Source organism: Eschrichtius robustus, chromosome 5, assembly GCF_028021215.1.
Source record: "Eschrichtius robustus isolate mEscRob2 chromosome 5, mEscRob2.pri, whole genome shotgun sequence".
Taxonomy (NCBI): domain Eukaryota; kingdom Metazoa; phylum Chordata; class Mammalia; order Artiodactyla; family Eschrichtiidae; genus Eschrichtius; species Eschrichtius robustus.
Genome location: NC_090828.1, coordinates 19,168,058 through 19,190,351, shown reverse-complemented (window position 1 = coordinate 19,190,351; position 22,294 = coordinate 19,168,058). Strand labels below are relative to the sequence as shown.

Sequence of the window (22,294 nt, the reverse complement as noted above, 5' to 3'; positions counted from 1 at the left end):
TCTTTTTCCCTTTGACTGATGGGGTGATGGGAAGGCTGGGTGCGTGGATAGGGGTGAGAGATGTGGAAGATGTGAGGCCGGTGGGCTCTGTGGGGAACCAGGTCCTGGGGTGGGGGGTTCCCTTGGGTAAAGACCCAGAGGGAGTCTCAGGGAAACCTGACCTGCAAGACAGGGAAAGACTGGTTAAAGCTGGGAACTGGGCATTTGAGTTCCCACTCTGGGCTGGAAAGGCACATTCTCATGATTTCAGGTGGGCTTCGAAAAGCTGGAGTAGAGCATCTGGGATTCAGAAGGGTGAGGAAAGTGATTCTCTCTTTTTTCTATCTTTTTTCTTCCCTCTGTCTCTCTAGAGGGCTGGCCTTTTCTCTCTCTGTTCTCCTGGGACCCAGAGACCTAGTGCCCTGAGGAATTCTCAAGTCCAGTCACCACCCTGAAGGAATGAGAGTTAGGTCCCATTGCTAGGGAAGGAGGGAGGGAGGATGGTAGGGAGGGACAGAGAGAGGGAGGTGATTGGGAGGGGAAGGGTCACAGGCCCAAATTCCTGGGCTCCTGCAGCTTCAGTCGTTCTGAGAAACAAAGAAACAGAGAAAGTGATTTAGAGACAGGCACAAATAGAGACCGAATTATGGAGATGGGAGAGACGTGAAAAGACACACAGAAAGACAGTGAGAGAATCCGACAGACAGAGGGCTCTGCTTTCCCCTGCAGCGATTCTGATGTTATCTGTCTCCAGCTGCCTCTCTCCCTCTCCACAGTCCCCACCTCTGCCCCTCCTTCCTCTCCAACCCCACAGTCAGACACCCCTGTCTCTCCTTCCCCACCTCTCTTTTGCGACGAGGCCTAGACCTAAGGCAGAGAGATGGGGGAAGAGGTGGAGGGGGCCCAGAGGACAGAGAGAGAGGGATCAGAGTGGCACCACCCCATTCATGCTGCAGAGGTGGTGTGTGTGTGTGCATTTGTGTGTGCATGTGATCTCCAGGGAAGCAGGCATGTGTCTCAGCTTGAGCCAGCCCACCTGTGTGTCCATCCATACCTGTGGGTGAAAGTTACCCAGCATTGTCTAGGAGAGGTGAGGGAGTCCTGTGGTTTCTGTGGGGTATCTGGAAGCCTGTGCCCAGCTGTGGGTGTATATGAGTGTGCATGCGTGTGCATGCATCCTGATCTGTCTTTGTGTGCCTCTGGCTCCGTCTCCTAGTTTCCCAGCCCTGCTCCGTGGAGGGTCTTCTAAAGTGACAGTGATGGACTGAAGCCTCAGGAACATCTGAACTCATCTCTCTGAAGGTTTGAGGGCTTAAGGGCAGAAGTCATTGCTCTAGTTCTGACCAGAGGCCAGCCAACCTCTCGATGGGGTGCAGAGAAGGCAGAAGGCAGTGGGCAGAGGCAAGGTTGCCCTTGGAACAGAGGCCCTGGGAATTGGGGCTTCAGGAGGTCTGCCCATCACAGACTGCCCCCCCTGCCCCAGTGCTTCTGCAGGCACTACTGGGCTGACTCTGGAATGGGATTCTGGGGTGCATTGGTGGGGGGAGCACGAGGGCTTGGGGAGTCCAGAGATGGCCAAATATTCTACAAGGTCTGGCCAGAGAGAGTACTGCCGGAGGGGTGGGGCCTTCTGCGTGTGTTTGTAGGAAAGGTGGGGGGTGGGGGCAGAAAGGCTGCCTGCGGGGGAGAAGGCTTCTTGGCAAGCGCCCCAGTTTCCTGAGCTGATCCCTGCTCCCTGCCACTGCTCCCAATTCTGTTGTTTCAATAACATCATTTTTATCCACCCCACAGAGAGACCGTGTCTTAGGAGGGGGAGGGGAGGGGCAGGGCTAGGGCATGAGGGGGTGGTAGTGGAGAGAGGCTGGGGTCTGGAGGCAGCAGGGACTAGATTTGGGGCGATCCCTCCTCAGGCAGAGGCAGGGCGGTCCCAGAGCCCTGGTCCCCTGATGACAAAGACAAATACATTAAAATTCTTGCCTCGGAGAAGAATGCAGGATAGGGAGAGCATTTCATAATCTGCAATAACAGTAGCAGGGTGGGGGCGGGGGACCGGGGGGGACAGGGGGTTCAGAACCCAGGCAGTGGTCCCCGGGGGTTGGTCGTTGGCCACCTGCAGCCTCCAGGGACCCCCAGAGCCCTCCAGCCGCCTGTTCAGCACCATCTGGCCTGAGTGTGTGCCCAACCTGGACATGTCATTGAGTGTGCAGGGTCTGGAGTTGGCACTGCCCTGCAGCAACAGCAACTGTGTATAAAATTAAGAGGTGCAGGGGCTGTGTGTGGCATCTGGATGCTCTTAAAGGCTAAGATGGGAGGGGCTGCACTTGGGCCATGCCCCCCTGGCTATCTCCCTCAGCCACTAGCCCCCTTCTCTGGAACGCTCCAGCACCCTGACCAGAACTCTCAGTACCCAGTACAAGGAATTAGATTGACTCAACCTGGACACCAGGGCCCTGGGGTGGGGCTCCCAGCAAACCCAGGGGCTTCCCTATGTGCCTAGGCCAATGTTTCTCCATTTCCTTTCTCTTCTCCACTTGCTCATCCTTCCTTTCCCAGATCTGCCTCCTCCCCTGGGATAGGCATCTGTGGTCTTTTATTGCATCCCCAGCCCATCTTGATCCACTTGTGCCCACACTCGGAATCTTGCCTTCTCTCTGCTCACCAGGGTGTTTCTCTTATTTCTTTTGGCAGTGGCCTCATTCCCCAAGTTCAGGTGCTCCCCCCCCCCTCCCATTCCAGAAGACCAGGAGCTTTCCTCTAGGTGCCTGAAGTTTCTGCCACACGGGCTTGAGGTCCTCTGTCTGTCCTCTCCAGCCAGGAGCACCCTTACAGCTTGATGGTTGCTCTGGATAGTGGTGGTAGGGAGACTGGCCTTTGCTGTGGAATGTCCTGCACCACCTGTCCCTCGGCACCCCTGGGGCACACGGGGCCAGAGGGAGGAGCAGGGACTACAGCTCCCTGCCAGTCCACTTGGTGTGATGAATGGAGCTGTCCTTCCTCCCCACGGGGCCTTTGATCTCCCCCCGTGGGGAGGGGGCCAGGGGCATCAAAGACATTTTTGTGGCATTAGAGAATCAGATAAACGCCATCTCACCTGCAGCTGGCCCTCCCACCCCCTCTGGCCCCGGCCAAGTTTGGGGGAGCGGCCTGAGGCAGGGACCCACGGACCCACGAGGCCCGGCTGCAGCGAGTTCTGACCCTTCACTCTCTTGGAAGTCTGCAAGCTCCACTCTGTCGCTCGCCTACACGTGCGAGCGCTGGATCGCAGGCCATAAAGAGGTTCTTCTTGCTGTCTCCTCTCCCCTCCGCACCTCCTCCCCTGAACTCGGGCCTGATGAGGCGGGGGCTGGGGAGGAGAGTGGAGGCCTAGCGCTTCCTCCCGTGCTCAGGGAAAGGCTGAAAGAGGGGCGTGCGGCGCGGAGGCCGGGTCCGGTAAGAGGTGACCCCTCCGGAGTGTGCCCATCGGGCCGTCGAGTTCGACACCCCTACCCGGAGCACCCAGCGCCCGGGGCCAACTTCCTCTCCTGGCCCCCGCTCCAGCATCCCACTCCGCACCGCCCCCCAACCCAAACTCCCTCATTCCTGGGAAGTTTTCTCTCTTTACAGTCAACAAACCTGTCAAACGTCTCCCTTCCAGCCCGTCCCCCATTCCTCAGCTCCTCTTCCTTCCCCCGCTAACCCTTCTCCACCCTACTTCCCCGCCCCTCCTTGCCCCCGACTCCGGGCGGCGGCCGGGGGCTCCCAGGCGGTGAGAGGCGAGGTGAGGGGGCGAGGCGGGCGGGTCCCCCAGCCACGAGCGCGCTCGGGCCCCTCCCCGGGACCTCGCTCCCGCCCTCCGCTGAGCTCCGCGCCCGCCGCCCCGGGGCGCTCGGCTCCCTCCCGAGAGTCCCGCCGCCTGACTGTCGCAACTGCCACCCCCGCGGCCCCCCTGCCCCCCGCCCCCGCCCCGGCCCCGCTCCCCTCCCACCCCCGCCCCCGGCTCTGATTTCTTCTCCCGAGCGAGCTCGGCAGGAGACACAGGCGCTGGCTGCCCCGTCCGCTCTCCGCCTCCGCCGCGCCCTCCTCGCCCGGGATGGGCCCCCCCGCCGCCGCCGCCGCCGCCGCCGCCGCCGCCGCCGGAGCCATCGCCTCCCGGCCGCCGCCGCCGTCGCCGCGCTCGCCCTGAAGCCCGGGCCCCCGCGCGCACCGGCTGGCCCCGCAGCCTCGTCCCCCGGCCGCCCCGGCCCGCGGTAGAGCTGTCACGATGCAGCCGCCCGCGCCCTCCCGCCTGAGGCTGCTGCTCCTGCTGCTCCTGTGTCCGGCGCACGTCGGCGGACTGTGGTGGTGAGTACTGCGTCTGACTGTCCCCGCGGGGCTCCTGGAGCTCGAAGGTGGGGACCTCGGGACCGATAGTGGGGCTCTGAATTGCGCTCCTGCCGCCTCCGGGCTCTACCTGTGCGCAGAGGCCAGCCGCCGGGCAGCTGGAGGCGTGAGGGGGAGGTGCGTGCCGCTCCTGCCAGCCTCCTCCAGGGGCACTTCTGAACTGCCACTTAGATGTGCCCACACACCCCCGCTCCCCCCTTACATTCTACTGTATTTCCTTCTCCTGTGTCCCACCCCAGGTTACGCGCCCAATCCAGGTCACCAAGGAATTGGCAGATGGGTAGGAAAGACATCGGGGAGACGGGCAAGATCTGTAGTCTGAGATCCGAATAAAAGAGTCTGTGAGGAGGGCTTTGGATTTAGGGGAGGAGGGCTGGATTTGGGGGAAAGAGGGGAACAAGGTGGGAAGCCACAGGCAGGAAGACTCAAACAGCTGCCTCTTCCCCGCCCTGCTTTGCCCACAAACCCACCAGCTTCTGTCTGGGCTCCTCCAGAGTGGGCGGTAGGGGCGGGAAAAGGAGCGTAAAGGGGAAACCGAGTCAGAACCTTAGCTTTCTCTACTTCCTCCTCCCCTACCAAAGAGGAGGAAAGTCAGGAAGGGACCCAAGCGTATGCCCTTCCATATGTAGGGGTCATGGGTGAAAAAATGTGCAGCTCGGGACGTACTGGGAACCATGGAGGGTCCTGGCGGAAGGGAGGGAGGCCTGGCCAGCCAAGGGTTGGGGAAGTCTTCCCAGACCTAGCCTCTCGACTTGGCCCTAGCTAGAGCAGACGCCTAGGCAGCTAAGGTTGCGGGAACTTTCGAGTCTTGGGAGGTGGACAGAGGCTGGGGAGGTGGGTGCCCGGCCGGGACCGCTCAGAGATCCGGATCCCGTAGACTTTTTTTTCCTTCTCAGTCTCAGGAGCAGCAAAGACCCGCCCGGAATAGTTGTGTTTAGAGAGGAGGGACTTGGACAATACCGCTGGTGCATCAGCCAATCGTAAGAAGGCAAGGTCTTGTCTATTTGCATATCACCATGTCACTGGCTGGATTCTCTACCCTCCACTCCTCTCCCACCCCGGGATTTGGAAGAAGGGGTGGGGCAGGCAGATCCCTCTCTTCTAGGAAGATAGCTGGATGCCCACACAAGGAGCTGCTGGCCACCATCCCACTTCCATGATGTGGGAGAGAAGTCCCTCAGGGTGTCGCTGAGGGGACAAACTGAGGACGACCTAGGTCCTGGCTAGGGAACATGCGCCCTTTGATCCGGACTTAGAATAATGCAGTAGCAGCTTTGAAATAGACAGACCTGAGATCTAATCTCCCCCATTTGTTAAGCCTGTGACTTTGGGCAAGCCACTTCTCCCTGCTCCCAGATGTCTCAACTGTAGAATAGGCAGTCAGTCCCCCTAGCTGGCAGGCTCCATAGGAGGGTTATGTGGGATGACCTACAACATAATTGGACATTAGGAGGTGCTCCTAAATATAAGTCTCCTCCTCGACACCCCAGGTTCTGGCCAGAGTCCCCATGGGTGAAAAGGGGGATTAATTTAAATGTAAAATCCAGGGTCCCCAGCAAAATTTTGTAAAGGGATCTCTATCTCTTGTTCCCCATGCACACCTTTCCTAACTTTGCCCTTCCTCAAGGTATGGGGACAGGAGTCTCTCCCTGATGGCTATTGCCTTCCCTTCCCCCTGCCCCATTTGTCCCAATTTTCTCATCCTTCCAGTTAAAAATACCACTTCCTCCATGAAGCTGTCTCTCTGTCTTCCCTCCCTTGCCTTCTCTGTGCTCCCACTGCACTCCATGCATTGGGCAACTATGCCAGTTATGCATTTTACTGACAACCATCTCCTCTTGGGTCTCTTTTCCCTGCTCCTGGAAGGCCAAGCGTTTGTCTTTAGGGCCCTGAAGACTGAAGGTGCTGGGGACAGTTTTTTGGAGTGTTGCTGAGTTCATCTTTCTAGGGTTTGTATCCATGGGGGTTCCTTTGTTTAGGAAGGGCTGTTGGGTGGGAGCCACACCAGAGGGAGAGAGACTTGGTCCCCTGGAGACTGACCCTGAAGCTGGAAAGCAGGGAGTGGGGGAGGAGATGAGGAAGGCAGGTGTGGGAGAACACAGAGGCCTTCATGGCCACAGCTGCAGGGCGAGCTGGGTGAAGAGTGAGGGGTTGGGATGATAAGGTGTCTGGCGAATGCCTCACTCAGATGCTTCTGAGAGGCTCCTGTCATTCCTTGCCCCCACCCCGGAGGCTTCACCATAAGTAAGAGCTTCTTCAGGCCAGGAGATTCCAGGCTGCTCCCTGATGTCTAGGACTGGTTTGCTGGACCTCTTCTCTCTGCTTCTCAGAGAAGCCAGGCCAGAGCTCTAGAGGTGGACAGGAAAGCAGCTGGCCTCGCAGCAGCCCACTGAATTCCACGCTGACATTCTAGCAGCAGCCAGGCTGGGAGGAGACAGGACCCCAGGAACTCTGAGCGACTGGACTGTCCCGGTTAGGAAAGGAGGGTCCTGGAGGAGAGCGGCCCAGGCCCTGGAATAGGCTCAGGGACCTGGCTCCAGGTCCCGGAGAAGTTTCCCTTCCACTTTCTTTCCCCCTCCCCCATCTTCTCCGATGCAATGCATGCTTTCTAAACTCTGCCTCTGGCCTCTGTCTGTCTCTCTCCCATCTGTAACCATATCTTTGTGAATTGCAGAATCCCAGATTCCAGGACACTGGCCAGGCTCTCTTGAGGTCATCTTGTCCAGCTTACTGCCTCCAGGCCATCCAGCCTATGCTCTGGCCCTGACAGATCCCGTTCTGGTCATCAGCTCCCACCTCTCCTATCCTGCTCCCTGCCCCCCTTCCATCCTCCCCCGGGAAGTTCTTCTCAACGTCTGACCCATCTTTATTTATACCTCCAATCAGTGGATGTAGAAAATAGCTCACTCTCACAGAATAGCCAAATCAATCTCCCTTCTTCTCCCTTCCTCTTTCCTCTTTCTGTTGTATAGTTTCTGTGAAAGAAACTAACCCTCCCCTTGTTCCACTAGGAGAAGCACCACTCAGTCTCACTCCCTTCCCCCATCTCATCTTGCCTCCCTTCCCTATGGAAACAGGAACAGACGCCTAGGACAGCCTCACCTCTGGTCCCTCGGGGAAGCAGGGAAAGGACCCAGGTTTCTTCCCGACACCCCGGTTTTCCAGTTGTGACCCCCCCACCCTTTCCCATCCCCTCTTCCTCTGGGGCCCCTGACCCTTCATGGGCACTCCTGTGGCTGGCCCCCACAGGCTCAGGATGGGGCGGGGGTGGGGTGGCCATCCAGCCCCCCCTCCAGGCCTCCCGCCTTGGCAGCTTCCCCTGGAGGGAGACAATGGGGCTGTGAGCAGAAAAGGGCAGGGGCAAAAGGAGGCTGGCTCGGTCCAGGCCAGAGCATGCCCTGAGCCCACCAGAGTCCTGGCACTGTGACATTTCCTGAGGGGTGCAGCCCCCTCCTGCCCCGTTCTCATCAGAAGCCAGGAGTTGGTGGGGGGAGGTCAGTGGGAGGCTTGATCACCAGGGCCCAGTGAGGGGGATTCCAGAGTGTGTACTTTGATGGAGAAATCCAGCTGTGGAGGGGATGAGGCGAGGGTGGGGCGGGCAGCCAGGCCTCGGTCAGGCTGGCAGTAGGGCACCCAGCCAGCCAGAGCAGGAGGCGCTGGGGAACGCAGAAGCCGGCCCCTGGGGGCTGGAGAGGGCGCCCTCTAGCCTGCGCCTTCCTTCCTGCGGGGGGCGGTGAGGGGTGGTGGTGAGATCTTGGGTGCTTCCCCTGGACTGCCTGAGGAGGAGCTCAGGGAGGGAAAGGTCGCTGGGAGGGTTCTTCACCCGCTTTCCACCTGGCCTCTTTGGCTGGTTTCTCCAGCTCGGAGCCCTCTGTTTAATCCAGAAGTTAGATCTAGAAAGGACTTAGAGATCATCTGGTCCAATCTTCTCACTTACAGTGAGAACTCTAGCCAAAGCTCAGGGACAGGAGGCGACTTGCCCAAGGGCCCCCAGAATGCAAGTCGCTGAGGGTTGGGACCGGGAGCCCCCCTCCTGCTGAGTACCGCACCCTTGTGTGCTGTGGGGCTCAGGAAAGGGGTACAGGGCCTTCCACGGGCCCCTTCTGCTCCCCCATCCCCACCCTCACACAGTGCTCCCCACCTCAGCATGGGAGAACAGAAGGCACATGACGGATGCTCACCGGGATATCCAGCGGATGGTCACTGTGTCCATGCCTTTGCCTCCCACAGCCCTGACCAATGGGAAGCCCTCTTCTGCCGTGAAGTCATTCAGGGCAGGGAAAGCCCCTGCCTCTTCCAAGAGCAATGAGGAGGAGAGAAGTGTGAGGAGGTGGGAAGGGCAGCATCCAGGACGGGGCAGAGAGAACCAGATTGGGCTGGGGTGGTGGGGGGCCGTGGGGAGGCAGGGGTTAATGGAGCTGGGGCATCACTGGCTTTGATGTGGTGGTCGGGGAGGGGGGAGGGACGGGGGGAGGGGGAGCAGTAATTACCGAGTTAGACAGAGCAGGACAGGACAGGCGGGCCGGGCACAGGCCCGGGCCCAGCTGCCTCAGCAGCCGTCAGGCAACATTTTTCTGCCCCTTCTCCACCACCCACCTCCCCCACCCCTGTGCAGCCCCCGCCCACGGCCCCAGGGCTCAGGGCTCCCTCTGCTGGCTCTTGGGAGTGAGGGTCAGACTAAGGAGTGTGGGGAACTGGGGGGGGTGGGGCGGGCTGGCTGTGAGACCCTTCAGAGGAGCAGGCATCAGAAGGATCTGTGATCCTCTTGGCCTCAAGAATCCACCCACCGAGGAGCGCTCGATGGGGAAGGGAGGGGTCCTGGAGGGCGCTCCTGGTCCATGGGCTGGGCTGACAGGGGAGGAGGAGACACTGGGATCCAGGCTAAGTAAGGGCAGAGAGTTGGAGAAAAGCATGTTCTCAGGAATTCACAAATGCTGCCTGATTGCCGTGCGCTGTACAGGCCCAGGAGATGATTAAGGGTGTGAATGGGAAGACAAAACACTTGTGGAAGTCCACTCTCTGGACAGGCTTTTTTCACATGTAACCTGGGAAGTAGGCAGGTATTATTTATTTCCATTTTACAGTTGAGGACACTGAGGCTCAGAAGGTTAAGTTTCGTCATCCATTCAACCAATGATAAGTGCCAGCTTCCCTTGCTAGGGACTTGCTAACATCATAGAACCAGCAAATGGCAGAGCCCAGATCCAAACCCAAGTCCGATGGCTCTTCAAACCCCTGAATATGTTCTGCTAATGACATTTACTTCTTCCTGAGGGCTTTGTCTCGAATGAGTTCATATCTAATTGGAGAGAGAAGACAAGAAAACATGACAAAATAATTATGCCCCTCGCAGCATAACAAGCACCCCCCCCAAAGGAGTGACACTTGGAGTGATGCAAGTGGGGGAGGTCAGTGAGGGCTGGGGCCCAGGGGAGGCTCCTTAGAGCAGGTGGGATCTGAGGCGGGTTTGGAGAGCTGCTGGGTGAGATTTTGATGACTTAGGGGTGGCGAGGGGGTGGCTCTGAGTTAGCCAACCCTGCTCAGAGTAAGGGCTATGTGGAGGATGGTATGCGAGGCCACATGAGGTATCTGAAGACCTCAGGTGGCCGTTTCCTCCAGTCCCTTTGGTTTTTAAAATATTCACCTAAATTTCTCGCAGCGGGGATCCCTCCACTGAGTGGCCAGGGTCAGTCACCTCTCTTCTCATCTTGCTCACCTGTACAATAAGGGTGAAGTGGGTGGAGCTGGACTAGAGTATCTCTGTCATTCTCTTCCGCCCTCTGAATCCAGGGATGGAAAGGTAAGTTAGGCCAGAAGCCCGGGCCTCCAAGGCTTAGATCTACAGATGTTGTCAGTAGGAACTGGCTGGCCCCTGGTGCCACCTCACTTGGCTATTTATTCTGCCAACCAAGGTCCCTGGGAGGGATATCTTGGCACAGGCCATGCCAGCTAGAATGGCCAAACCCAGGCTTGTCCCGTCTTGTCTACATACTGATTTCTTTTAGGGCTAGCCTTGTTTTTTCTATGCCCAGGAGTGGCTATTTGTTTAGGATCTCAGATCCTACATGTTATATATTATATATTTCCTACCACCACTGTGCTCCAGCCACCGCCCCCGCTCCAAACACGCAGATGCTCCCAAACGGGCACATCCTCTCTGGGCTGATCTCAGACCAATGCTAACTCAGGGGCCCCCACAGCAGAGTTCATTCCCTAAGGAAGCAGAAGGGAAGGAAGGAGGGTAAAGGAAGAAGGGAGATGGGGGAGTTCTTTCTTGATGCTGTTAAAGATGGTGTTAAAGTTAGAGGGGATATTCAAGCCTCTCTTGCCAACTCCTCATTTTTCTGAAGCCCAGAGAGGGAACTGATTTGCCCAGAGTGGCTCAGCTCACCCAGAGCTGACAGAGACCAGGGTACAAAAGCGAGGTCTGTTGTTTTGCCCAATGCTCCTCTGCCAGTACGCTTCAGAGTTTCCTTTCCTGTGACTTGAAGATGGGAGTGAGGACAGGAGGGCAGGGAACAAGCTAGTCCCTTGGGATTCTAGCCGCTACTATTGCCCATCCCTCCTCCTGACTGGCTTGTAAACAAGTCTAGTTCCCAGGCAGCCAGCCAGCCTGGGGAGCCAGACCCGGACCAGAAACTGACTCTGGGGCAGCCCCTCAATGCTGTGAAGGGCCAGCCCCACCTCCTGGAGGGCCCTGCCCCTCATGCTCCTCCTGATTCCTCTCCTATCTCAAGCTCCTGGGAAAAAGACAAGGTCAAGAGGTTTTTCCCTTTCTTGCCTGCATACCCACACCGTCTCCTACTTTCCTAGTGCAGGAGGAGGGAGAGGAGAGGGATAGGGCAGAGTAACCTTGGGAAGATAAGGCCAGTCAGCCTTGGGAAAGCAGGGAGTTAGCAGAGGGCAGGATTGGGGAGGGGAGAGTGGGGAACTTAGCAGCATGGGGGTGGGGCAGGGAAGGGGGGTTTGCAGGGCCCCAGACTCCCAGGTGGAGTTCTGGACATGCAGGTGGCAGAAGAGAAGCTGGACAGCTGTGGGCAGGCCCGCTTCCCTGCCTCTGAATGCAGCTGGGGAAAAAGAAAATGTTTCAGGAAGCTAATTAGGAGTCATGAAACCACATGTGGACAGGGACCTGGGCTCAAGTGAGGACCTTCTTCTTAGATGGCTCATTCATTCATTCAAAAACATGTATTAAATGGTATTCATTGTAGTATTATAGTAATTGTTCACAATATGCAAATTTTCATTAAAAAATGGGAGAGGGGGGGAATACAAATTAAGTAGCTAAAAATCTGCCATGGGAGATAAAAGAAAATGACAGTCCTAACTCTCAAGGTGCTCACTCCATAGTCTTATCTGCCGACCTTGTACAACCATGCTGGAAGCTGCCCCCAAATCCTTTTTGTAATGAAGTGGGATAAGTAGGTGGAAGGGGGAAGGATAGAGAGAGAGAGAGAGAGAGAGAGAGAGAGAGAGAGATAGACAGACAGGTAAGGACAGGGTTGGGGCTGGACCTTCCCAGGCTACAGTTGGAACGCAGTGATGGGCAGGTCCTAAGCATGGAGAAAGGAGGTTCTGGACTATAAGTCTGTCCACCGAGGAGAGAACCTTGGCTCCTGGACTCCTTGGGTAGGGGTGATGACAATAACCTGATAGGGCGGTGGTGTGTGTGTGTCACAGGGGGTGGTCGGAGATCTTAAAGGACTGAGCTTACACATCTTCCTGCAACCACATCTTCAAACCTCACTCCTCAGTGTTGAGAAGTTCTAGCTTAATACCTAAATTCCTCCTGCTGCTGTGTAAGCCCTTTACATCTCCTTGCCCTGGGGCCAGAACGTGCCTGGTCAGCACGTACCTGCAGAGCAAATGGGGACAGTGGGGCGGATGCACACGAAGGCTAAGCTGAAAAGTAGGCCATCTTGACCTTTGGCACCTATCCACCAGCATTTTCCTCTACATTTTCTATCTCTTGGTGCCACTTCTCCCCACCCAAAATTTTATTCTGCCCTCCGCTAAAGGATTTTTGAGTGGTTTCAAATTACCCTCAGCCCCCAAGTGCTCAAATAAGAGCAATCCAATTAAAGTGGTTCCACTCAGGTGTCAATACCTAGCCAGTAGAACCTTCAGGGGTATGGTGTATGGCAACCAAATGGCAGCGCTCTCCTCAGAAGGAACGAAGGCTGAGAACGGAGGGATTTCTGAAAGTGTGTGGAACTTCTCAGAAGGTCTTTACCCACCAAGCCAAACAGCATCCCCTTCCCCAATCAGTTATGTTACCCCCGTGCACAGGGCTTGGCTTGCTGCCATCCTGCTCTGAAAAGGTCACAGACCCTGGAGCAGGAGAAGGGTCAGTGTCACTTACTTTACAACAGTGCTTCAGAGACTCAGTCCCCAGTTCCTTCCTCCTGCTCTCCTGTTCAGGGAAACAGGGGATATCAGGGTGGGAGGGCCCACTTTAGAGATCAAAGCTTCACCTTCCCATTTGACAGAAAGAGAAATCTGGGCTAGAGAGAAGGTATGACTTTCCTCAGAGGCTCCATTCCCTAGCCACTCTTAACATCCTGTGGCTTTCTATATCTTTGGGATTGCCACTACTTTTCTAGCATCAGGGCTGATCAGCTGACACATTTCCAGCTTGTGGTCCACTAAGACCAGATCCTTCTCTGTCACTGTCTACTTTTCTTTGGTATCTCTTTATGATATATACTTTCTTTTCTTTGACAGCCTTCTTGATCTTCCTTCGGTTAATTTCCTCCTTGTCTCCCTTTTGGACTAGGCCTGTTGAATTTTAACTTTGGCCTACCTGGTGCCAGGTGCCTTCACCTTGAGTCAAATTCCTATAAGGATTTATTAATGAAGATGTACACAGAAGGATAATACTGAATCCTTGCTCTGTAGCAATTTCAGTCTAGAACCTAGTTAAGAGGGGACACACAAACGGAATAGTAAGAGAACCAGACAGGATAATCTCAATTTCAGTTGCGGGGAGCTGGTGGGGGAAGAGGCATGTCACAGCTCCTGGCTGTGGGCTGGGCACGGCTGGTCTCCCTCCCGCTCACCCAAGCTCTTTGAGTTACACCCCTGATCTGCTGTTCTTTGCTTCCCAGGGCCGTGGGCAGCCCCTTGGTCATGGACCCTACCAGCATCTGCAGGAAGGCACGGCGGCTAGCAGGGCGGCAGGCTGAGTTGTGCCAGGCCGAGCCGGAAGTTGTGGCCGAGCTAGCGCGCGGCGCCCGGCTAGGGGTTCGAGAATGCCAGTTCCAGTTCCGCTTCCGCCGCTGGAACTGCTCCAGCCACAGCAAGGCCTTTGGGCGCATCCTGCAGCAGGGTCAGTGTGGGGAGGAGACCAGGAGGGGGCTGCTTTCTCTTCGCTGGGGGATCAGAGGAGAGGGTGGAGGTTTGGGTAGGCTGCCTGAGCCCCACTTCTCCCACGGGTCAAAGGGCATCCTGCCCTGATCCTGTCTCCCAACCCCTCATCACACTGCCTGGCCCCCCGCATTCCCCCAGGACCCAGCTTTGGTCCTGCTGTCTGACTGCCCCTCCCTGCTGTCTGACTGCCCCGCAGACATCCGGGAGACGGCCTTCGTGTTTGCCATAACGGCCGCGGGCGCCAGCCACGCGGTCACGCAGGCCTGCTCCATGGGCGAGCTGCTGCAGTGTGGCTGCCAGGCGCCCCGCGGCCGGGCCCCGCCCCGGCCTCCCGGCCTGCCAGGTACCCCTGGGCCCCCGGGCCCCGCGGGCTCCCCCGACGGCAGCGCCGCGTGGGAGTGGGGAGGCTGCGGCGACGACGTGGACTTCGGGGATGAGAAGTCGAGGCTCTTTATGGACGCGCAGCACAAGCGGGGACGCGGAGACATCCGTGCGTTGGTGCAACTTCACAACAATGAGGCGGGCCGGCTGGTGAGTCTGGGCAGGGATGTATAAAGGTGTGTGTGTGGAAATGCGTGTGTGGAAATGTGTGAGTGTGGGTAGCTTTGAAAGGATGTGGGAGAGTGTGGTATGTGTGGAAGACTGAGTTTGTGGAAGGGTGTGGGGAAGTGAGGGTGTGAGTGAGGGTATGCAGTGTAGGAGTTCCTTAATGTGTGCGGGGGAGCCAGCGTGGCCACGGGGACCACTGGGGAAGATTGGCTGGGGGCCTGGATGGGCAGGTGGGAGGGGAAGTGGCCAGCCTAGAAGAGGGAGTTACTTGGGGGGCCTGGGAGGGCCTGGGGCTGATGGCCCAGTGGGCAGGGTAGGGAGGGGACACCCAGGGAAGAGGACCCAGGGCCTTTAGGGACCTCAGGTAGGGAGGACATTCCTCTGAGACAGGACATGTGGGGCAAAGCTTGGGGTGGGTAGGGAGCTGGCTGCCAGGGCAGGGGCAGAGGAGGGAGACAAAGGCTGGGGATGAAAGAAAGGACAGAGGCGAGGTAAAGGTATGGGGTCTGGAGGTAGGGGAGCCGGAAGAAGTGGGGGAGGCCTGGAAATGGACTAAACAGGTCCAAGGGAAAATGGGCTTGGAAAGGAGTGAAGAATGAGAAGTAGATCCTGATGGTAGAAGGGGGTCAGGCAGAGGCCAGAAAGCTGTGATTGAATCTGGGCACTTAACTGGCTGCCCAGCAATCCCAGACCAGTCCCTGTCCAGAGCCCTGGCAGCCTCTCCCCTTCCCTCTATGATGATGAGGGTCCCATGATCTCCTGTTCAGGGACTAGAAGCAGTCTGAGTCAGATGTTTACAGGAGGCGATGGGGGGAAAGAGAAGGGGCCTGGGAGCAGGAGGGAGATGTACAGGTCTGTAGATCAGGTTGGCCCCTGGACTCTGAGCTTCTGGAAATGATCTTCCTGGGGCATCTGACCCCTTAAATCTCTAGTGGGGTTGTGAGTCTTCGACCCCAGCTTCAGACATAAATAGTAAATAAAGGGCAGGACTCCTGGGTTCCAGTTCTCAGGAGTGCATCCACAGTGGGCCCTCCTGCACCCTATGCCTCAGTTCTAGGTTGTGCTAGGGACCCCCCCCCAACACACATCCTATGTCTTCTAGGGTTCCGGCCTGAGGCATTGGGCAGGGGGGTGAGAGGGGGACCAGAGAGGAATGTCCAGACAGGCCCACATACCTGTCGGAGAGGGTTGGGGAGGGGTGGCGGAGACAGAGCCCAGGCAGCCTGCTCTGCCTGGGGCCCTGAGGAGCAGGAATGAGGGGGTTGGCCTGGCAGGAGGAATAGTGTGCGACAGCTGCCACCTTCCCAACCCCCCTCCCTCCAGGGAGAATCTCTCCCCTGCTGTCCATTATGCTTTCTCCCCCATTCCCTGGCTTTGGATCCTGGAACCTCTACGCTGCATACTGACCCCCCACTCCCCACTTCTCCTACTTCTCCATCGTTCTTCCTACTTCTCCATCATTCTTCCTCCTCCTCTCCGGGCTGTGGGGCCCTTGATTTCCTCCTCCCCACTTTGCGCTCTCCTGTTTTGTTTGTTTGTTTGTTTGTTTTTGGTCTGCTCTATTCTTTCTTTCATCCACCACCCTTCCCATCTTATTTTCTGTCGGTCTTCTGGGCCTCGCCGTATCCCGCCTTCCGGATCTGTCTCCATCCGCCCGCTCCTCTGCTCCCCGCAGGCCGTGCGGAGCCACACGCGGACCGAATGCAAGTGCCATGGCCTGTCGGGCTCATGCGCGCTGCGCACCTGCTGGCAGAAGTTGCCCCCATTCCGCGAGGTGGGCGCGCGGCTGCTCGAGCGCTTCCACGGCGCCTCGCGTGTCATGGGCACCAACGACGGCAAGGCTCTGCTGCCCGCTGTCCGCACACTCAAGCCGCCAGGCCGCGCTGACCTACTGTACGCCGCCGACTCGCCCGACTTCTGCGCCCCCAACCGGCGCACCGGTTCGCCGGGCACGCGCGGCCGCGCCTGCAACAGCAGTGCCCCGGACCTCAGCGGCTGCGACCTGCTGTGCTGCGGCCGCGGCCACCGCCAGGAGAGCGTGCAGCTCGAGGAGAACTGTCTGTGCCGCTTCCACTGGTGCTGCGTAGTGCAGTGCCACCGCTGCCGCGTGCGCAAGGAACTCAGCCTCTGCCTCTGACCCGCCGCCCGGCTCCCCAGACTGCGCGCAGAGCAGCCTCTCGGCACCTGCGGGACCTCTGGGCGCCAGCAGGGGGCGTTGCCAGCTTTCCCCTGGGAAAGTCCATCTCCCAGGCCTCTCTGGAAACTGTGAGGCGGTGGGGCTTGAGATATACGCCCGCTCATCAAGGCCCAGGGCACCGGAGGAGCCTCCAAGGGGCGCTCCCGGGGGCTTCTGGGGGAGACTATACAGACCTTCTCTCTCCTCGGCCCCCAGATAGAAACCAAAGAGCCAGTTTCTAGGCCTCGGGATGCGGGGCTCCTCCGAACTGCTGGCCATGGGGTGGGTGGGTGCATTTAGTATCAATAAAAATATTTAAATCAATAGGACTGGACCCATAGTTTGGAGGGGGACTGCCATGGGGACAGGCTCTGAAAGGAGTGAGTAAAGGGAGATGGTTTTGATAGAACTAGCCTCTCAGGGGTCATCACCCTGGTTTCCTATCTTCCCCCTACCGGATTGGGCTCTTCTGGCAACGAAGAGTACCAAATATCTCCCTTGGCATTCTTCTTGTTCTCTCTAGCACACATCTAGGGCTGAATCTGCAGGCTGGGGGAGAACTAGGATGCCTTTTTAAAGGAGCAGAGAGGGTCTAGGGAAAGAGGACCAGAAGCCTCCGGTGGTGTACTCAGTTCTCACCACAGCCCTTGTCCTAATTCTGGGGTGGGGTGGGGGGGACACCTTTATCTGTCTTTCTGTTTCTGTGGCCCCTGGGGAATTCGAGGGTAGACTTTTAGGGCCACCCAAACTCATAGGATTAAAGCACTTTATAAACTGTAGAATGTGATGAAAATGTTATTAGTAACATCAGATTTTGTTACCATCAAAACTAGCTTCACCCCCATTAACATTGAAAAGACTCCCAGAATGGCATTTCCAATCACACTTAGAGGGAGATGAAGCAAAGTTGTCCCAAAGTTTCTCTTGGCATCCAATCACATTTCCTTCTTTCTGATTCCTCTCAGAAAGCTGATGGTGAGGGTAAAGGGACAGAAGAAGGATTTGGGGTTCTGGGTTCGCCAGAACTGGGCCTCAGGCCTCCATCTAACTCCAGAGAGAATGAGAGAGGGTATAGCCAAATGGCTGGGATTCAGAGCCCCCAATTTTCCCACAGTCCAAATACTGCAGTGGGGAATGACTCTCCCATCAAGGTATGCAGGGCAAAGCATGAGCATTAGATTCAGACACTCTGGGTTGGAAACTAGTGCTGCTGCTTAGAAGTTTACAGTATAGGCCATGTTAACCTCGGTTTCTTTACCTATGCAATGGGAATATCATTCTGTTTCAGTTATCCCTTGCTGCATAACAAACAACCCCAAAGTAATTACTTCTCATGATCTTTTAGGTCAGGAATTTGTCAGGACTCAGCTGCATGGCTCTGCTCCTTATGAGAGAACTATTGGCTGTGGTCGTTCACTTGGCTGATTCTGCTGGTGGTTCGGCTGGGCTGGACAGTCCAAGATGCTTCACTCATATATGTCTAGTGCCCCAGAGCTTCTCCAGTGGCCTCCTCTCCATGTAACTAGCTTGGGCTTCCTTATGACATGGTGGCCTCAGCATAGTCAGACTTCTTACATAAGGCTGGCTTTCAAAATAGACTGTACCAAACTTGAAGGCAGAAACTGAAAGTCTCTTCTTAAAGTCCAGGCTTAGAAGTTACCCAGCATCACTGTCACTCCTTTTTGGTTGACACAAGTCACAGAACCAGCCAAAAGTCAAGGGAAGGGGAAACAGACTCCACCTCTCAATGGGACAGTGGCAAAGAATTTACAACCATCATAATCTATCCACATCCTCATAGAATTGTGGGAAGGATTTTTTTGAGATATGCAAAGCACTTAGCATTTGACAATAATTTATGACAAATTTGTGTTTAATAAATGGTAGCTACTGTGAGAAAGGGGATAGAGAGCTGATGCTTTTGCAGGCGTCGGGCAGGCCCTGATTGCAAATGAAGATACCCAACTCAAACTAGCTTAGGCCAAAGGGAATTAATTAATGGATCTTATACCTGGGAAGTCCAGGGGTAAGTCTGAATTTAGGCACAGCTGAACCCAGGGGCCCAAATGATTGATGTCATTGAACACTCTCTCTTTCTCTCCCCCCCCCCCTCTCTCTCTCTCCCCCTCTTTCCCTCTCTCTCTCTCTCATCTCCTTCCCTAACCCCCCACCCCCATGTCTATTGTTTCTGCTTGTCTCTGTCTCTCTTTTCACACTGTCCTTATGCTCTCCTGCTGCAGAGAGACTTCCTTTATATGGTAGCCTTATGTCTACATTCTCTGCCTTCGCCAGCGCTCCCTGGCTGGGTACAATATTTACTGTTTTTTAAAAGTCTGCTGCACTTCTCTCAGAGGCCACCAGAGGGCGCACAGAGCCCAGCTTCCCTAATAACAGGGTTCACAGATAGGACCTGCAGGACATCTGGGGGAACTCAGAGAGTTGTGGGCAGGAGAGGGTAGGATGGAAAGGAAGTAAGGAGACCCACGGAGAGCTCGGGTCAAGCTGCTAGGGTTCCAGACTGTCTGAGACCTCTGGGCTGACCCAGATTTAGGGCTGGGATGCCTGCCTCTGTCTCTACTGCCAGGTTCCGTGGCGGGCGGGGGGGCGGGTGGTGGGGTTGGGGGGGTGGTGATATGGGGTGTGTGATGCTGGATATCTTCTTCCATGATGCTAGAGAGGGAAACTGAGGCAGTGGCAGAGACTGACACCACCCCAAGCAGGTTAAAAGGAATTCAGTGGAAGTAGCATGATACAGTGAAAAAAGGCCTAGTTTGCTAGCTTGACCTGGGTCAAGTCAATTAACCTCTCTGAGCTTCAGTTTCCCCAGAATGAAATGAGGGTTCCTGATAGCACATTGTGAGAGTGCTTGCAGTCTTTAAACTGGCACTCACGTGTTAGCATCCATCTTCTGTGACCGGTAGAGACTGGGAACTCCAGCAAGAGTCTGGGAACTGCCTTCTATGAAAGGTGAGAGTGATGGCCCAGGAGGCACCATTTTAACAATTATCCTAGTCCTCTTTAAGCTCAGAGATGGCTCTGCACTTTTGCACTGCTGCCTGGGATGGGGGCTGGAAGCAGAGCTCAGAAATGCCCCATCACCTCAACCCCCCTTGCTCACCCAGCTGCTCAGCCCCAGGCACAGTCTGAGCCATCGAGGTCCCCCGCTGGCTGAGTGGGTGGGGGAATGTGGAACTGGGGAGATGGGGGAAGAGCACAGAGGCACTCCAGATGTGTGCGTGACCACATCAGGGAACAGTTGGAACACAGGCAGATGGGTGGGGAGGCCGGGAGGAAGGCCCAGGATCAGCCTGAGGCCGAGGGCTCAGGAAGCATTTCCGCTTCCTTTCAATGACCTAACATATAGGAGTTTGGGAGACTGAAGCCGCCCTTACCTTGCTGAGGGGCCATGGTCCCTGAGGCCTGGACAATAGGACAAAGAGCTCCCTTATCAGTCTGGGGCTCCTTCCCTCTCTTCTTCACGAAGATAACCTTCTCTGGCAGAGCATCAGGACTGAGGCCGGGCTGGGCTCGGCTGGGGCAGTGACGGTCCCACCTGTTCTCACCCTGGCGCCTCCCTAGCCCTCCCTTCCCTACAACCTCCTACAGAACCACCACAGCTGGAACCATTCTCCGTGCTGCCTTTCATCCCTGGTGCTCCCCCCCCACCAGTGGCCCCTGTAATTGTGGTCTCAGGCGGTGGCTGCAGGGGCTGGGGCCAGAGCCCAGGGCAGGGCCAGGGCGGGGCCTGGGGGCTGCTGATAGGGGCTTGCCCATGGCATGGGTCCTCTGGCGCTGGGGATCCTGCTGCAGACACTCTTTCTGGGCTTCATCTTCACACATGCCAAGGCCATGTGCCTACATATGCCCTCACCTCCCTGGCTGAGGTGAAGCACTCCAGACGGGCACTCCTGGACCCTCATGACATCAGGCCAGTACCATGCCTGAGTGCAAGCAAGGCTTGGGTATTGTTTACTTCCTGGAGTTTTCAAAGAAAGGGTCTTCTCCCTCTCCCTTACACTTCTGTATTTCATGAACAGTGGAGGGTAGGGGAGCAAAAAGACCACCCCTCAGCTGATGAAGGCCAGAGGAAAAAAAAATCAGCCACTCAGCTAGGTCAGTAGCATTTCCCAGATGTGGTCCTCAAGAAAATCACTTGGGACATTGGTTAGAAATGCAGACCCCTGGGTCTTGCCCCTGGAAAGGCTGAGTCAGCTGCACGGGCCCAGAATCAGAATTTGCCACAATGGCCTACCCTAGGGGATATTTACATACGATGCATCACGTGTGGGAAATGCGAAGCAGTAGATGCAGATTAAGGAGGTCTGCAACCTGAATTATGAACTCATTCCCTTATCACATGGGGCCTGTTCCTAATCCTTTCTGGGCCTCAGTTTCCCCAACAGCCAATGGGAATTTGACTCCCAAGTCTGGCTTGTCCCTGCTGGTGCCCTCTGCCACTCTGGGCTCATGCCTCCTTCCCGGGTTAAAACTGGTCCTGCCCTGCACCTCCCCATACCCTTCCCAAACTCTAGATCCAAGCCGTCCCTGTCCCTGCAGCATGGTGGGGGAGAGTGGGGAGGGGAGGGGGTGGCTGGGGTCAAACAAGGCTCTGGCTGACGCAGACTGCTTCCTGCCCCCCGGCTGTTTTCCTGCTGTCCAGCCAGACTGCTCCCCCCACTGCCCCACCCTCACCCCCAGCAGCCTCAAGCCCTTAATTCCCGACAGCTGCAGTGGCTGCCAGCAGAGATGGGGGAAAGGAGGGGGAGTATGCCGTCAGCCTGCTGTTGCTCAGGCCGCCCCCATCACCTGACAGTCTGGGGACAAGGAAGGCCCCACCCCTCTCCTTCAACTGCCCAGGGATGGGCAATCCCAGGAATGGGCCCCTTTTGTCTCAGAGCCCAGAGACTCTGGTAGTTTATCCTTAAACCAGGAGGGGCTCTCTTCAGAGAGAGGGGGCAGTGAGGTTGGGAGGGAGGTGTATGTATAGAGTGGGAGGTTTGTGCCCATTTTACAGAGGAGGATGTCAAGGCCACAGTGGGAGTAGGTTTCACTATCAGGGCCCAGGTTAGAACCAGAAACAGAAGCTGGATCCTCTGTCCCCAACCCTCTGGCTCTCAGGCCCTTACCTGAGTCCAGTAACTCATCCCATATTGAGGTGAGCCCAGTGTTCATCTGGGGTGTGAGGGCAGAAAGGGACCCCAGAGAGGAGTGGGCCTGAGCCAGGAGGCTGGTGTTGGGGAGCTCTCAGAGGACCAAGTACAGCTGGCAGGGCCAAGGTAAGACCTGGAGCATCTGTAGGCAGGGCCCAGGCAAGCAGTACGCAATGCTGGGGCCGCTGCTGCTGTGCTCTCAACTGGGTTTGTTTCCAGCTCTTCCACTAACTTGCTGTGAGAACTTGAGTAAGTCATGACCCTCTCTGAGACTCAGTATTTTCTTGTGAAATAAAAGGGGACATAATAAGATGACCTCAAAACACACTTTTAGGATTAAAAGGCTCTCTAATCCCTCCTCCTAGGGTGTGCCACCCCGGGGTGCTCTGCTCCCAGACAAGCATTCACTGGTGTCCCAGTAATTTTACCTTCATTGGCTCACTGACTACATGAGGTTGGACCTCATTAACCTCATTTCACAGAGGCAGCGGGTGGCTCAGTGTCCAGGAGGCACCTGTTGAAGGTCACACAGCGAACAAGAGCAAGATCCAGAGGCTGCCAAACCCCTTTGCAGGATCCCACACTTGCCTCGGCAGCCAAGCCTGGGAAGTCCCTCCTGAGGTGGGGGAGGCCAGCAGAGGGCCAGCCCCTCCCCCCAGCCCCTGCAGGTGTGTATATTGGGGGGGATGGCTCCCCAGCAGCTGCGGCTCAG

At 56.6% G+C, this 22,294-nt stretch overlaps 1 protein-coding gene across 1 annotated transcript; it reads left to right on the top strand.

Annotated features, from left to right (window-relative positions):
- Positions 1-4,219: 4,219 nt before the first annotated feature.
- WNT6 (Wnt family member 6) lies at positions 4,220-16,461 on the top strand. The gene is made up of 4 exons (XM_068543779.1): positions 4,220-4,299; positions 13,446-13,666; positions 13,904-14,238; positions 15,932-16,461. The coding sequence occupies exons 1-4, from the start codon at positions 4,220-4,222 to the stop codon at positions 16,391-16,393; spliced, it is 1,098 nt and encodes a 365-aa protein (XP_068399880.1). The 3' UTR covers positions 16,394-16,461.
- Positions 16,462-22,294: the final 5,833 nt, after the last annotated feature.

What these genes read in the sequence shown, in the direction of transcription:
- WNT6 (XM_068543779.1), top strand. Translation starts at nt 4,220, where the DNA reads ATGCAGCCGCCCGCGCCCTCCCGCCTGAGGCTGCTGCTCCTGCTGCTC. An exon ending in CACGTCGGCGGACTGTGGTG is followed by an intron (nt 4,300 to 13,445) that starts GTGAGTACTGCG and finishes TTTGCTTCCCAG; the next exon opens with GGCCGTGGGCAGCCCCTTGG. An exon ending in TGGGCGCATCCTGCAGCAGG is followed by an intron (nt 13,667 to 13,903) that starts GTCAGTGTGGGG and finishes ACTGCCCCGCAG; the next exon opens with ACATCCGGGAGACGGCCTTC.